General features: G+C 41.7%; 1 protein-coding gene across 1 annotated transcript in view; it reads right to left on the bottom strand.

The window, feature by feature from the left end:
• DAB1 (DAB adaptor protein 1) overlaps positions 1-16,818 on the bottom strand; it is a 333,073-nt gene that overhangs the window by 149,400 nt on the left and 166,855 nt on the right. The window contains exons 4-5 of the mRNA XM_056814594.1: positions 5,182-5,321; positions 244-342 (exon numbers count right to left, since the gene is read on the bottom strand). Of these exons, the coding sequence (XP_056670572.1) occupies positions 244-342; positions 5,182-5,321 (239 nt within the window). The remainder of the gene's footprint in view (positions 1-243; positions 343-5,181; positions 5,322-16,818) is intronic.

Genomic DNA, 16,818 nt, shown 5'->3' with positions numbered 1-16,818 from the left:
CTCTCTCCTCTCTCTCTCTCTCTCTCTCTCTCTCCATCTCTCCCTCCCCCCCCCCCCCTCTCTCTCTCTCTCTCTCGCTCTCTCTCTCTCTCCTCTAGGTGATGGATGATGCTAGCTTATCAGTTTGTCAGCTGCCTTATGTGTGTTTATGCGGATTGGAGATCGCTGAGCAGCAAGGGAAGCTTTTAAGGGCACATCTGTCAATAAATTCAATCCATTCTGTCATGTCATTCTTTTACTTACTCCTGTCTTTTCATCAAAGATTTTGATTCCTCCAAAGGAGATGGTTAAAAAGATTTTCTGTTTGTGTTCGCCTTTGGAACGGGCTCCAGCGACAACTCCCTGTGGAGAGAAAGGACAGAGTTTGAGTTCGGGATTTTCTCGGCTCTTCTCTGGGAGCTTTGCTGCGCAGGGGCCCCCTCAGGTGGGTCAGATACCATCAAACCATGGACAACAATCCTCTAGTCTGGTACTAGTCTCGTTGGCCCCTTTTTCATCTCATGGCCCATTTTCCAAATTCAAAAAGACTGACGATGTAGTCAGATAGAAATCTAGCTGGATATGGAGTGAGAAGATTGAGCATCAAACCCTGGCGAAATCACTCAATCTCTGTAGGTCTCAATTTCCCTTTGTAAAATGAGTCAGTAGGACTGTTATTCAGTTGTGTCTGATTCTTCATTTGGAATTTTCTTAGCAAAGATAATGGAGTGTTTTGTCACCTCCATTTCCAGCTCATTTTACAGATAAGGAAACTAAAACAGAGTTAAGTGACATGCCCAGGGTCATATGGCTAGTATTTCAGGTTGATTTGAACTCAGGTCTTCATTATTCCAGGTCCAGCACTCTATCCATTATGCCATTTGACTGCCCAAAGTTGGATTAGATACACAATGAAGTTCCTTCTTGTTTTAGATCTAGGCTTCTATTAACCTCTGACTCTAGATTATACATGTTGCCTAATTCCCATGGTCTTCATTCATTTATTCATGCTTTTCCCATCAGATAAGACAGTATATGTAAAGTGTTTAATGGCTTAAAATGCTCTATAACTGTCAACAATTATTATTATAATGCATTTATTCATTGATTCATCATTTGTTCACTCATTTGCTTTTCCATTGAAAAGACACCATGGTGATCTTAGAAGGAATACTGACATGGGAAACAGGACACTTGGCTTCTAATGCTGGCCCTGTCATTAACTCATGATGTAACCTTGAACTGGCAATCATTTCTCTAAGGCTCAGTTGTCCTATCTGCCAAATGAACTAAATGATCTTGGAGGTACTGCCTAATTCTGATATTCTGAGATTTATTAAGGCGGTCTTTTAAGCTAAAGAAATGTAGTAGGTTATGGAGAGATGCAAAGAAAAAAAAGGCAAAGCCCTTCCCACCATGACAGCCAGCATCTATTAGGAGAGATGAAACTGAGGCATATTTGTATGGAAAACAGAATAGGGCAAAATGCATGTTAAAATGGTCCTGTAATGAGGTTTTAGGAGGAGGAGATCATTTCTAGTTGGGAAGGGGGAGAAGAGAGTGAGGGGGATTTTTGAATCAGGCATCATGTGAACTTGGCCTTGAAAAATGGGTAGAATCCCACCAGGTAGAGATTAGGAGTCTCAGCTAAAATGCAAGAAACATTTTCACTGTCTTTAGGGGACAGTGAAAAATTTACTCATCCATCCATCCATCCAATCCATCCATCCATCCATTCATTCATTCTCATTCATTCATTTATCCACTAATTAAGTCATTGAGAAAGTATTTATTGAATGCTTCTGTCCTGTGGACAATGGCATGTCAAGTCCTATAGACTCACAAAGAAGGAGGCTACATGAACCCTTCTCTGATATAGATTAAGACCCAGTTGTGAAGCCAGGCCATACCTACGGAAAACAAAAGAATAATGAGCATTTGTCTCTTAATCTAGCCCAGATGGGTTGAGTTGACTTAAGTGCTGATGAAATGTAAATTAAGGTCAGGATCACTGAGTAAAGAGTTATGAGTCTCATGTCGCAAAGCCATCATCATTAGCATCATCACATGGTTTTTGCTTGCTTTCTTTTTAAGCCCAGGTTAAGCAGCTTTGGTTTCTACCTTCTAGAAATCTGGAGAATGTGAAATTATCATTTCTTACTGATGGATTGGAAAGTTTTTGCCCTGGTTTTCTACATAATAATTTTCCTATACAACAATGGTACAGAAAAAATCGGTGCTATGTGGCACAGACATTAGAATCAAGGAATGATAGAGCTAGAAAGGAGCTTAGGACAGGGATTGTCAAAGCTGGGAGGGAGCTTAGAACAGGGAATGTCAGAGCTTGGAGGGAGCTTAGAACAGGGAATGTCAGAGCTGGGAGGGAGCTTAGAACAGGGAATTTCAGAGCTGCGAGAGGGCTTAGAACTGGGAATAATAGAGCCAGAAGATTCAAAGGATGCTCAAACTGAAGGGATTTTAGAACAGAATGGTAGTTAGAAGACATCATGTGGTTCAAAGGCTCTTATTGTTTTGGGGCCAGTGTGGGGAAGCCGAGAGACCTCTCAAAGGACTACTTTTTATCATACAGAATATAATACGTAGGATTACCAAGGAAATCAATTATTCAGAAATACATATCAGAGAATAGATATTACAAAGTTGACAGACCCCTGACCAAAGCCAGCCCAGTCATTTAAAAGATCCATTAAGAACTTTGTTCCCTCCTCCTTTTCCTCACTCCAGCTATGCTGCAGCCACACTGGATTACCTTCCATAAACTGATAGCCCAGTCGTTTCTGACCTTTGCACCTTTGCTAATGTTGTTACTTATACCTGGAATGGCATTCTTTTCCCTCTCCCCACTTGCCACTTTCCTACTTAGACTTTAAAGTCTATCTCAAATAATGCCACTTCTGCCACAAGCTCTGATCCTTTCCTCCTCCTCCACTGCTACCTCCATTCCTTCCTGAACTCATTTTATCACTCTCTATGGTAGTGAAACAGTCCAGGCAGCACTGGAAGCTCCCTTTCATTTTCATTGTTGTTATTCATTGGATTTTCATGTCTACAGAGCCTATGGGCTAGCCTACTGATTATATGTTTTGTTGTATCTGATTTTCCATGACTATAAGAGGTTTTCTTGGCAAAGACACTGAACTGTTTTGCCATTTCCTTCTCCAACTCATTTTCAAACCAGTAAACCGAGGCATATGTGGTTAAGTGACTTCCCCAGGGATCTGAGGCTGGATTTGAACTCAGGTCTCCCTGACTCTTGGCCTGGCACTTTACCCACTGCTGTCCAGCCTACTCTACTAGTTATAGTTTGTTCTACACTCCTCCAGGCTGGTTTGTGATCAGCAGGCACTATCAGTTGCCAGGAACTCAAGAGAGTCTTTCATCTTGGTAGAAGCTGACAGAGTCTGAGTTTCCCTGGCATAGAGATGAGAATACCATGGGAAGTCAGAGATGACTTTTCTAGAGGGGTACTCATCTCATCAAATCTCCAGGATGAGGGTTAGGACTTCTGATTCAACTCATGACTCCGTGAGAATCCTTTCAACCCTATCTTATATGAGCTGATGCACCTGAAACATAAAATACCTTCAGTGATGGGGAGATTACTACCTTATGACAAAGCCTTTTTCTTTCTGGGGAAGCTACTGCTCTTCCTTTAACCTAGAATGCTGTTTTCTCATTGAGCAGAAGTTATTCATAAAATTTTACCTGCCTCCTTTTGCCTTCCTACATTGTCCTCTACCCTCTGGGTCCAAGAACACAAGTCTCACGACTGGCTGATCAATCAAGAATGTCAACAGGATGACCACACCTCCCTCTCAGGAGGTATTGAGTTAACCTCGAAAAGCACTGAACTAAAGTCAAAGGAATCAGGCTTGACAATCAGCCCTATTCCTTGCAAGCAAATCATTCAGCACCTACAAGTTCCTCTTTTGAGGCTTCCATTTCCTCCATTTTCAACTGGAGTGACGGAGGGCATGTCAACGAGATAGCCTTAAGTTCCTCCTAATTCTAAATCCATGATCTTAGGGTTCCTTTCAGTCCCCAAACTAAGCTCCCTCTCAGGCCCATGTATCTGGTGTGTTTTCTCACATAGAGTAGACCCTTGATCGTTCTAATCCAATCTAATTCATTTCACTTCAATTCCATTCATTATGAATTTTAAAAAAAGCTCAACATGTGCCTAGCACTGTGCTAGAGAATCAGTACAGAAGAGAAAACAACACAAGGCGAGTGCTTGCCCTCCAGGAGCTTATATTTGGCTGGAATATAGAATTTCTTGAAATATGTATAATGGAATCAAGGTCACATTCATAACATTTTTTTAAGCATCCCATAAATACTCTGGTCTTTGTCAGGCTCCAGAAGTAAGTCAAAGTTGGAATCCTCAACAATTGGTATCTACCAAGGACAGGTACAGCACATGTGCCAAGTCAGCCTTTAACTTCTGATCAGGACTGATCATTGAGACTCAACTGGAAGGAGTGTTCCCTGGGAATCAGAGGGGAGGGTTGGCCACCTACTCCCTCTGACGCTCCCTTAGTGTCCTTATTGAGAAGAAAGATAAAGGAGATCTAAGTTACATGTACCCATTTTCTGAGTTCCAGAAGGAAAGAAACACATGCTGCCTCAGTTTCCTTAGCTAAACCTATGGCATGTATACATTAACCACATTAGACTCACAGATTTGGATTCAGAAGGGACTAGAGAGAGTTTCACCCAATTCCATCCCAATGTGTGCCAATAATCCCACAAAGTGGTCACTTTGAATTCCTACTATTCAAAGTTATAATTTTGTAAAATATGTTCATTGGTTCCAATTCAGTAGAAATATGCAGTTTGAATTTGAATAATATGACCACTTCAAAGGATCCGTTATTCCTACTACTTGAGAGCTCTACAAAGAGGGGAAAGGAGACTACAAAATGTTACATGACCTAAGAGCAAGAAGTAGAGGCAGGATTAGAACTCAGATCCTGTACCTTGAAACTGATAGCTCTTGACTCCATCAATTTCCTTAAAAAATCATTAGTTATGTTAACACACTTTGTGAACCTAAGAACCTAAGGCTGGTATGAATCTAAGTGTTTGTATTCTGATGGTCACAAGTGACCTGGCATCATTGACAAGAGTTCCATCCACCCCCTTTCCCGGTGTGTGGAAATGAGCACCCCATCTAGGTACCTTGAGCTTCATCATGGAATCTTGACATAACTTGTCTCCCCGGGCGGCAGAAACCTCATCAATGCCAATCAGCTTGGCCTTGTATCGGACGCCTTCGCCTTTGAATCTCTTTATCAAAGTGGCTTCACTGCGATCCTGACCTGGGTAGAAAGAGCAAAAAGGGGTTTAGATATTCAGGGAGGAAACCAGATTGCGGGAGGAACTTGGAGAGAGGCTGGGCTTGGCTCATGGTTCATTCAAGAGATCTTGGGCTCCCTGGGTAGAGAAGAGCATCCTAAGGACAAATGGATTCTTTCACAATTCTACATATTTTACTTTATGAATTTAAATGCATGATTCTAAAATGGGGCCCAACGTATGTATCACCAAATGAGGCCATTAAACAGAAACAGTTTAAAAGCCCTGCTCTAACCTCAGCCCTGCAAAGAGAAGGAAGAGTTCTGAAGAACGTGTGGCTATTGTTCACATTCTGACAGACATTGTTGTCTGGACCAGTGATAAACTCTGCCTTGAGACCTCAGGCATTTTGCAGCAATGTCCAGTACACTTAGCATTCCCTTTGGGATACACAGAATCTTGGGGAACTCTAACACAGACGTGGATCCAGGCTGAAGGAAAGGTCATCCAATTCTCCAAAGATGTACAAGCTCCCTTTCAAAAGAGTCTCCCTTCCAATATGGGCATTTAGGGTAGAAAGTTTGATTCAGAAACACAAACTCAGAAGCAATATACTTTAACAAATATTTGACCTCTGTGGGGCTCAGCTTTTTCATTTGTAAATGGAGAGTTTTGGATAAGATGAAGACTGAGAATCCTTCCAGCTCTTGATTTATGATCCTGTGAGAGACCTTGGACAAGTCATTCACTCACTGCTTGGGGTCTCAGCATCCTTATCTGTTAAGTGAAGGAATGGATAAGGTGGAGGATCTGAGGCACCCATTACCTTAAGCAAGTCAATGACTTTCTCCTGGCCTCAATTTTCTATTTTGGTAAAATGAAGAGATTCTATTAGATAGTCTCTGAGGTGCCTTTCAAGCTCCAGACCTTTGTCATACAAATCCTTCCCTTTGTTCTGACTCCTAGACTTATTAAAGACCAGATTCTACTATAATACCTGACTCTAATATGCCCCCTTCACATTTTCTATTCACTTTACTTACATCATCTCATTTGATCTCCACTCTATCCCCGTGAGGTATTAGATATCATTGTACTCATTTAACAGATAGGGAAACTGAGGCTCACAGTGAAGTAAATTACCCAGGGTCACACAGCCAGTGTCAAAAACGGGAACTAGTTTTTTCTAGATACTAAGTCTAATATGCTATCAATTACACAAGCTCATCTGGCTGTAAGAGGTTGTTTGGTGGGTCAGTGGAAAGAGAATAGGTGATAGAGCTACAACACTTGGGTTCAAATCCTGGTTATAATATTTACTAACTGGTTGAACCTTGATCAGTAACCTAACCTATCTGGATCCATAGTTTCTTATCCTATAAAATGAGGATAATAACAATTACATAGTCTATATTACAAGATTGTGGTGTATAATATACTTTATAAATGTTAATGTGGTAAAGTAATGGGTTCTTTTTTCTGGGAAGGCTCTAGTGTTAAGGACTTGTCTTCTAGCACAGGGACCACCACTTAAGAAGACTCATACCTGGCTTCCCCTCCCTGCTCATCTCCACCTTTTAGAAGCTCATATCAAAGCTGAACTCAAATTCTAGCTCCTCCACAAAGACTTGGGAATGGGAGTGACCAGCTGTCACTTATTAGATGAGGTGTTCAGTCAACATGATGAGATTAGATGGTGTGACCTTTGGTCCTGATGGGCATTTCTCCATGGAGTGTAAGGAGATCTCCCAGTGGGATCAGGTTCCACAATCTAGGGTTTAGATAATGGGGCTGGTCCCTGAAGAATGGTTGACTGAGAATCAGTTACCCTTCCACAAAGAGTTCAAAAGAAAGCTGCTCAAATAGGCACATGAATTCTCTGGGGAGAGGATGAAGTGATCCCGGTGTCATTTTCTCGTTGGTACATTGGATAGAGTGCTGAGTGTAGAGTCAGGAAAACCTGGGTGTAAATTCTGCCTCAGACATTCTATGACCCTGAGAAAGTATTTTACTTCTGTCTTGGTTTCCTTAACTGTAAAATGGAGGTAAGAAGAGCACTTATCACATAGGGTGGCTCTAAGGAGAAAATGAGACAAGAATTGTAAGTACTTAGAAGAGTAGGGCAGCTCTGAGCATGGAGTCCAGGAGACTTATCTTCCTGAGTTCAAATCTGACTACAGACTCTTACTGTGTGATCCTAGGAAAGTCGCTCAATACTGTCTGTCTCAGTTTCCTCATATGTAACATGAAGTGAAGAAGGAAATGACAAAACACTCCAGTATCTTTGCCAAGAAAACTCCAAATGGGGTCATAGAGAGTTAGACACAACTGAAATGAATGAACAATAACAAAGTACTTGACACATAGTAGGTACTTAATAAGTCCTTCCTTCCTTCCTCCCTTCTTCCTTCCTTCCTTCCTTCCTTCCATCCTTCCATCCTTCTTTCCATCCTTCCCTCCTTCCTTCCTTCCTTCCTTCCCTCCCTCCTTTCCTCCTTCCTTCCTTCCTTCCTTCCTTCCTTCCTTCCTTCCTTCCTTCCTTCCTTCCTTCCTTCCTTCCCTCCCTCCCTCCTTCCCTCCCTCCTTCCTTCCTTCCTTCCTTCCTTCCTTCCTTCCTTCCTTCCTTCCTTCCCTCCCTCCCTCCTTCCCTCCCTCCTTCCTTCCTTCCTTCCTTCCTTCCTTCCTTCCTTCCCTCCCTCCCTCCTTCCCTCCCTCCTTCCTTCCTTCCTTCCTTCCTTCCTTCCTTCCTTCCTTCCTTCCTTCCTTCCTTCCTTCCTTCCTTCCTTCCTTCCTTCCTTCCTTCCTTCCTTCCTTCCATTAGGTGTTTAATTTATGCTTGATGAAAGAAAGAATAAATGGCACTAATTCCTTTGAGCAGAGATGGGGCTGCCTCACTGTGAGCCCTCCTCAAGAATCCGCTGATCTGGGATCACTAGATAATGGTCCTTTGCCTTCAGAAGCTTACAGGTACATCGATTGGGAGATATGACACGGGTTTTAGTTCAAGGAAAAATATTGATGTGGAAAATGACCCTGCTTGCTTTTAGGCAAAGCCTGACATTGTTCTGCAGATGGGCTGTAGCACTGCGGACTTCTCTATGTGCTGAGCTTGAGCACAGGGACCAGCCAGTGCCTGACAGGGAAGAGAGAGGACAGAGAGGGCAGAGCGGACACGTCCCAGGTCCCAGAGCCTCCTTTTCAGATGCTCCACACCCTGCTGGGATTACGCACTGGCTAGACCATTTCTGCTTGTTAAATAATATTTTATGAGGGATGCACTGCACATGGATGATGACTTAGAAACTGTAACTAATGGTAAAATGAAGCCTCGGGGAAACGCGGAGGCAGATGTCGGTACCTATGGCTGAAAGCTAAGGGAGGTCCATTCGCTATGCCGGGGTCCTGTAAACAGCATCTGCCAGAAGAAGCGGGCACAATGGTGCCACCGGCTGCATCCCCCAACCCTCTCTCCAAAGGGGCCGGGAGCAAGAGAGCTGAGTCAGCATTGTCTGCCGCCAATGAAAACCGAACTCCACGCAGCCCCCCTGACAGCGCTCAGCCCCACGGCTTCTGTACATAGGCAGGCTCTGTTTACCAAGAATCCACCTTCCACTGCCAGGAGTTTAAACACACACACACACACACACACACTCATATTCACACACACTCACACACACACTTTCTCACACACAAACACACTCTCACACACACACTCACACACATACACTCTCTCACACACAAACACACTGACACACACATACTCTCTCACACACAAACACACACTCTCACACACAAACACACACTCTCTCACACACACACACTCATATTCACACACACTCACACACACACTTTCTCACACACAAACACACACTCTCACACACACACTCACACACATACACTCTCTCACACACAAACACACTGACACACACATACTCTCTCACACACAAACACACACTCTCACACACAAACACACACTCTCACACACACACACTCATATTCACACACACTCACACACACTTTCTCACACACAAACACACACTCTCACACACACACTCACACACATACACTCTCTCACACACAAACACACTGACACACACATACTCTCTCACACACAAACACACACTCTCACACACAAACACACACTCTCTCACACACACACACTCATATTCACACACACTCACACACACACTTTCTCACACACAAACACACACTCTCACACACACACTCACACACATACACTCTCTCACACACAAACACACTGACACACACATACTCTCTCACACACAAACACACACTCTCACACACAAACACACACTCTCTCACACACACACACTCATATTCACACACACTCACACACACACTTTCTCACACACAAACACACACTCTCACACACACACTCACACACATACACTCTCTCACACACAAACACACTGACACACACATACTCTCTCACACACAAACACACACTCTCACACACAAACACACACTCTCACACACACACACTCATATTCACACACACTCACACACACACTTTCTCACACACAAACACACACTCTCACACACACACTCACACACATACACTCTCTCACACACAAACACACTGACACACACATACTCTCTCACACACAAACACACACTCTCACACACAAACACACACTCTCTCACACACACACTCATATTCACACACACTCACACACACACTTTCTCACACACAAACACACACTCTCACACACACACACTCATATTCACACACACTCACACACACACTTTCTCACACACACACTCACACACACACTCACACACATACACTCTCTCACACACAAACACACTGACACACACATACTCTCTCACACACAAACACACACTCTCACACACAAACACACACTCTCACACACACACCCCACCCCCCTCTGCCTGATTTTTCCTCCTGTCCCCTTACATGCATATTGAATGTGTTCAAGCCTCAGATCAGCTCTGCTGAACCTCAATGAATTCACAGCATTAAAAGCACTTTCTGGCTCACAATTTACGTCTCAGAAAGCCTGGAAATTGGGTAAACAGCCTCCACCTCCCAGACATCCTCCATAAATCCCGGATCCCCAGCACAAGGCGTTTAAGCAGAGGCCTAGACAACACCTGCCTCTCCGGGCATCCTGAGGGCCACTGGCTGACCCGAGCCGGAGGGGAGCCAGAGGGGAGCCGGGGCCATCGAGGCCATGGATGAATAGAAATATCTGAGGCCACCTGGATGGAAGCTGGGTGTCCAGGGCAGACGGGGACCCGGGGCAGAGCTAATTCGTATGAAGGGCACTTGTGCAGAATATGATTCTGATTCTCATTAAACTTTCTGCCATTAAAAGGGTCATTTTTCATGAGGAGATTGGGAACAAGGTCTCCGGGATATTAGTAAAAGGATAGATAAAAGGCAGCCGAGCCACGAGGACTATAATTCTATTAGAGGGTTGGGGTGATGCCATTAGCCACAAAAGTTTGGCTTATGGAACATGAGGGCCCCTGGAGACCTTGGAGGACATTGTGGCCAGACAGGGCAGTAGGATGGAAATGGAGAAAGTGAATGGCTTGAGCACAGTCATAGAGCTGAAAGTCAGAGACAGAACTGGCCTTTGAACCCCTCTGTTCCAAGGGACAGTTATGTGGTACAGTGGAAAGATTGCTTGGACTGAAGTCAGGAAGACTCATCTTCTGAGTTCAAATCTGGCCTCAGACCCTTACTGAGTGACTTGGGGCAAGTCACTTCACTCCTGTGTGCCTCAGTTTCCTCACTTGTAAAAGGAGCTAGAAAAGAAATTGGCAAACCACTCTAATATCTTCCCCAAGAAAACCCCAAATAGGCTATTCAGGAGTTCAACATGACTGAAAATAACTGAACAATAAGAACAATTCCTAGTTCTAGACTCATTACTTTGAGAAAACAAAAAAAGAGAGAGATGACAACTTTGAGGTTCTCTTTTAGACACGTCAAATTTGCAGATAGATACAACCATGACAAAGCTCAGTGCTGCTATGGCTGGGGAGAAAGCTTAAAGCGTTAATGGTGGAATCTCCATTTAGCACATTTTAAAGGCCAAACTATCTGGTACTACATAATTCACAAAACCAATCAAATCCTTTGAGACCATTCTCCCATTTTTTAAGAATTCTGTCTGTGATTACATTGAGTTTGGCTACATGGACAGAGTTGTGATAATGAGCTCCTACATTTTTAAATCATTATTTTTAAAATTACTACGTTTCTTTGAATCATCAGGAATTAGCACAGTTCCCGGTATACAGTAGGTATCTAATTAATGCTTATTGTTGACTTGATTTTAATATATTCTAAGGCAGCGTTCTGAAAATGGTATCCACTGATTTATTTTCATTTTTTAAAATATGTTTTGATAACTTCGTTTCAGTATAATTGGTTTGCTTTGTACTCTTCTGTATTTTATTTGATGCAATTATGTATGTTCTTTAGGTTTTATCAGTTTTTCAAAAAGGCCTGTCCATGAAATACAAAAGGTGAATAAACCTTGTAGAGAAGCATCATAACTATTCACACATGGCCACCATATTTAATCCCTTGATAATATACATACATACATGTAGAGATTCATATATGTAGATAGATGTGGCTATACATTCACCTTTATCTATGTATATGAATGTACACCTACACTCCTACAGCAGAGATAGGCAGAGGGACTCTACCTATGATTCTATGGTACAAAGTCCTTGAAGATGAGGAGATTCTCCTAAGTAGATCAGGTTCTTTGTTTTACTTTTCATTCATTCAGTCTTGGACAATTCTAGGTGACTCCCTAACCTCTGCCCATGGGATTTCTTGGCAAAGACACTGGAGAGGGCTACCATTTCCTTCCCTGGGTGTCTCTGTTTTACAGATAAGGAACTTAAGGAGATTAAGAAGAATTAAATGACTTGCCCAGGATCATACAACTAGTAATTATCTGAGCCCAAATTTGAGTTCAGATCTTCCTAATTCCATGCTATGTGTGCTATCCATTGGGACACCTAGCTACCTATGCAGGATGCTACCTTCCCGATAATGCAAAGTCTCAAAATTGACTTAGAAAACCACAAATTACCATTATCTGCATTTTATTGTATTTTTGTTTATTCTGATAAATTTGTCTCAATTACATTTAAATCTGATTCCTGGCCAAAGAGTTTTCCAGACTGGACTCTCCTTGCTCTGGCCCAGAATGCTGCAAAGTTTAGCAACTTGCTGAAGTGATCCTCAGAGGAGGGGCTATGAAGGAAAGTCTTCCTGGCACTGAGGTTGGCTCTAAAGCCCCCACACCAGGGCTCTTTGTAATTGCAAAGAACTGGAAACTGTCCTAATGTCCACCAATTGGGGAATGGCTGAATAAATTGTGTTCCAGAGATGTAATACCAGACCAGGGCGCCATTAAAGATGATGAATGAGGGAGAGAAAGACACTGGGAAAGACTCCGATGAAGCATTACCATGGAAAGGAAGCACAACATGACGAATGACAGGGGAGTTGACTCTCACTCTCTGAAAGGAAAGGGTGTACATGCAGGACCCAGAGATGAATGGAGGAAGAGAAGGAAGAGAGAAGGCAGACGTTCATTCCAATGAATTCAACCAGAAGATGCCATGAGCATCTGGTCAGCATAAGGCTACCCAGTACACACAAGTCACTCCGCTGGCCGTTGGGGATAGAATAAGAGTAACAGGAAAGACGAGAACAAGAACAAGAACAATATAATGTTCAATAACTATGATTGAGAATAATAAAATAATGCTGGCAATCATAAGGTGATGAATAAATGTCCAATATTAATGATAGATACTAATAGGATAGAATAATGATTTAACAATAGTAACTATATTGGTAAATGATTGATAATAAAATATAATAATGATGGTGGGAATAATTATGTGGTTGATAAAAATAAGTAAAATGATAATGATCAATAATAATAAAATATAATAATAATAATGATATTGTAATATATGTCTAATAGAATATATTCAATAACAATGATCAATAATTATAAATATGATACTAAGGATAATAATGGTTCTAATAATATGGCTAATAAAACACGTTAAATAGTAATGATTGATATTAATGAAATATAATAATGGTAGCAATGTTAATAAGAAACATAAACCCAAAAAGCTGCTGTCCCCCAGGAGCTTCAGAGAGGGCCCAGACACACGTAATGCCAGGTAGGATGTGATGGCAGCAAGAGAAAGAAGAGCTCAAGTACCTGAGGCTCTCTTCAGGAGGGAGACGACTAATGCTACAGTGGGGAGGGGGCAGGCTCTGGGAAGGTTTAAAGCAGAAGGTCACCGCTGAGTTGTGTACATGACTACATGATGACACAGAAATTCATGTTCAGTGTAAATAGAGGCAAATGCAAATAGACTTGGTTTTCCTGTGACTTACAGTGGAGGGCACAATACATTAATTTTTGACATGGCATCAAACATTCCTGCCCCCATTTTAAGGGACCTTTGTTCCAATGCTTGACAACAGGGAAAAACAGGGCATAGCATTGGGCAGTGATTGAAGAAATGATTGTGGAAATGATTTGTCTTAACCTTTAATATACGAAATGATATTAACCTGACTATTAATAGGAACAAAAAACCCCAACCTTGAAAGGTGGATCCCTACAGCTTGGAAAATGGCTCTACAAAGAGTGGAATACAAAAAAACTCAGTGATATATTACTGAAGAAATGATGAAGGATGCAAAATTGAGGGAGCTATGGGAAGACTTGTATATAGTGATACAGTGGGAAAAACAATGAAGCAAGGAAATAACATGCAACATTCATCCCTACTGCATTAATGGCAACTATTGCCATGCTAAACAAAACAGTCACGTGCTATTGTATCTTAATGGCCAACTGGGATTTTTGTTGTTGATCAACTATTTTTCAATCATGTCTGATTATTTGTGACCCCATTTGGGGGAAAGATACTGAAATTGTTCACCATTTCCTTCTGCAGCTCATTTGACAGATGAGGAAACTGAGGCCAACAGGATTAAGTGGCCTGCCCAGGGTCACTCAGCTATGATATGGGAATAGATTGCCATTTCCTTCTCCATCTCATTTGACAGATGATAAAACTGAGGATAATAGGGCTAAGTGACTTGCTCAGAGTCATACAGCTGATAAGTATCTGAGACCAGATGTGAACTCATGAAGACAAGTCTTCCTCATTCTAGACTCATTACTCTATCCACTGAGCCACCTAGCTGCCTAATTGATACTAGAGGAATAAGAAGTAGACATGCCCTCATCCTCAGTATAAAGATAGAAACTATGACTAAAAAATGTAGTGTACACTGTCAGTCATATTTGCCATCCTGTGCTTTTTGTGTTGTTTTGTTACCATGAAGAGGAGAGTGGCTAAGGGGAGGTAATTATACTATGCAAAATATACAGCAACTTAAAAAAGTTAAGAATAAAATGAATCCTGCAATATTATGACAACCCACAGTGAGTTCAAATGGAGTCTATATGACTACTGGAAAGAGCAGAGAACTTGGGGGCAGAAGACCTTAATTGAAGTCATTTATTTACCTGCTGTGGGACCTGGAGCAAGTCACTTTCTCTTTGGGGTTTATTTCTTCCTCTATAAAATGAGACTCCATCATCTCTAATGATCCTCCTACCTTTGACATTCTGTAACCTGAGAGATGGAAGGAACTTATAAGATCATCTGATTAAAGGGGGGCTACATAGATTTCCCCAGTTATCTTCCATTTCTAGCATTTTGTGAATCTTGACTCGGAAGTGATTGCTTAACTTTTTATCTCTACTATGTTTTAGATCCCTGAAGCACATGGATTAGGATTCAGACACATTTACAGCAAGAAATAACTTGGGCATAAATGTAGGAATATAGGACTAAAGTCACCAGGTTCATCCTGCCCCTTCCAGTGTTGCTAAATGAAGTTCGCATGACTATTGTAAGGTGCCAGGGACATTTTGGGAATTTAATGACATTTATTCACCCATATCCAAATAATCAGAGAAGTCTGGAGGATTTTTCACTGAAGAGGAAGCAAATAATCCCCAAAACAGATTTGACAACTAAAGTATTTTCTGCTAAGCTGGCTAGGTACAGCCATGGGTCTGGTTCACAAAGGAGCAAATATAATCATGCAACTATCAACTAGTTTATAAAAGACCTAGAGATACTCTTTCCTGGAAAGAACCCAAAAGAAGCAAGAAATGGTATCAGTAATTCAGCAGAGAAGTAACACAATGTACCTCACTGAAGAAAGCAGACCATCTGATGTCATCAGCTTAGTGAAGAAAGCGGCTAAGAAAAGGACACAGTTGTCTCTTCAGGGCAGCAGCAAGTGGCAGATTTGGAGTTACAAAGGGGTTTGTGGTTAAAATCTAAGAAGATATGCCATCAAGGCAATTGGTATTACCATTCTCATTGGGGGTGTAGGAATCTGTACATGAACTGGAGAAAGAGGGGATGCTTCTATTATTTATCTTGCTTTACTGTTTAATCAAAGGTTTTTGCTTTGAGTTAATGGCAACTGCACTGAGGGGTTGAAGAAAAGAATTATTAAATTTGGGGCTTATCACATGTGATTTTGAATGTTTGCTGATTACAAATGTATGTTGAATATAGGTGTAGCTTTCATTGGTTTATATGGAAAGGGGCTAGCTCTACAGACACACACACACACACCTATGCTTTCTAATGCAACATTTTAGTTCAGGGCAGTGGACATATTCATTTTAGTTTATAACAAAAGTAACACTTGCCCACATCTCTTTCAGGGTCAGCCTTATTTTACCCATATCCTGGGCCTTTGGGTCCTAGCTAATCTGCATGGATATTACAGGATGCTGTTTTTCCTCCAAATTCACAGTCTTTCCTCAGTAATCGTAAAATGCACATTTCAAGTTGGCATCATAAATTCGGGTGGTAAAATGCAAATTCACACAAGCTAATCTAAATCCAAGTAGACAATTACACTGGATTCTGCAGACCTGAGACTATATTTGGGCAATTAATCTCACTTTTGGTTGGCACACTCTGGAGAAAACACTGACCATGCAGAGTGTATCCATGGAGGTAGTGACTGGGATGGTGAAGGGATCTTAAATCATGAAAAATTCAGATTAATCAAAAGAAATGGGAATGGTTACTCTGGAGATGAAAAGATTTTTGTCTTGGTCAAATTTCTTGCTCTCTGAACATGATTTTTCCTTGAAAGTTTTAAGCACATCGGTGGCTTTAATTCATTGAGAGCCACAAATGAGGTCAAAATAGAGAAACTGAAGGTTCCAGTGGTATTCTTGAAGGATCTGGAATACTCGATGAAGGCTCCCAACAAATTAAGAAGACATTCTGTGGGGACCTTTTTGGAGGGCATGGACAAAAGTTCCAAGAGATGAATAGGAATGGATGATGGATCAGTATGCCTGGAGAGAATGTTTACATGGAAGAAATCCAGTATTATTTAAAAAGTGGACTTTAAGGCTCTCA

This window comes from Monodelphis domestica, chromosome 2 (assembly GCF_027887165.1).
Source record: "Monodelphis domestica isolate mMonDom1 chromosome 2, mMonDom1.pri, whole genome shotgun sequence".
Taxonomy (NCBI): domain Eukaryota; kingdom Metazoa; phylum Chordata; class Mammalia; order Didelphimorphia; family Didelphidae; genus Monodelphis; species Monodelphis domestica.
The sequence above is the reverse complement of the archived record's forward strand: the minus strand, read 5'-3'. Positions and strand labels throughout refer to the sequence as shown.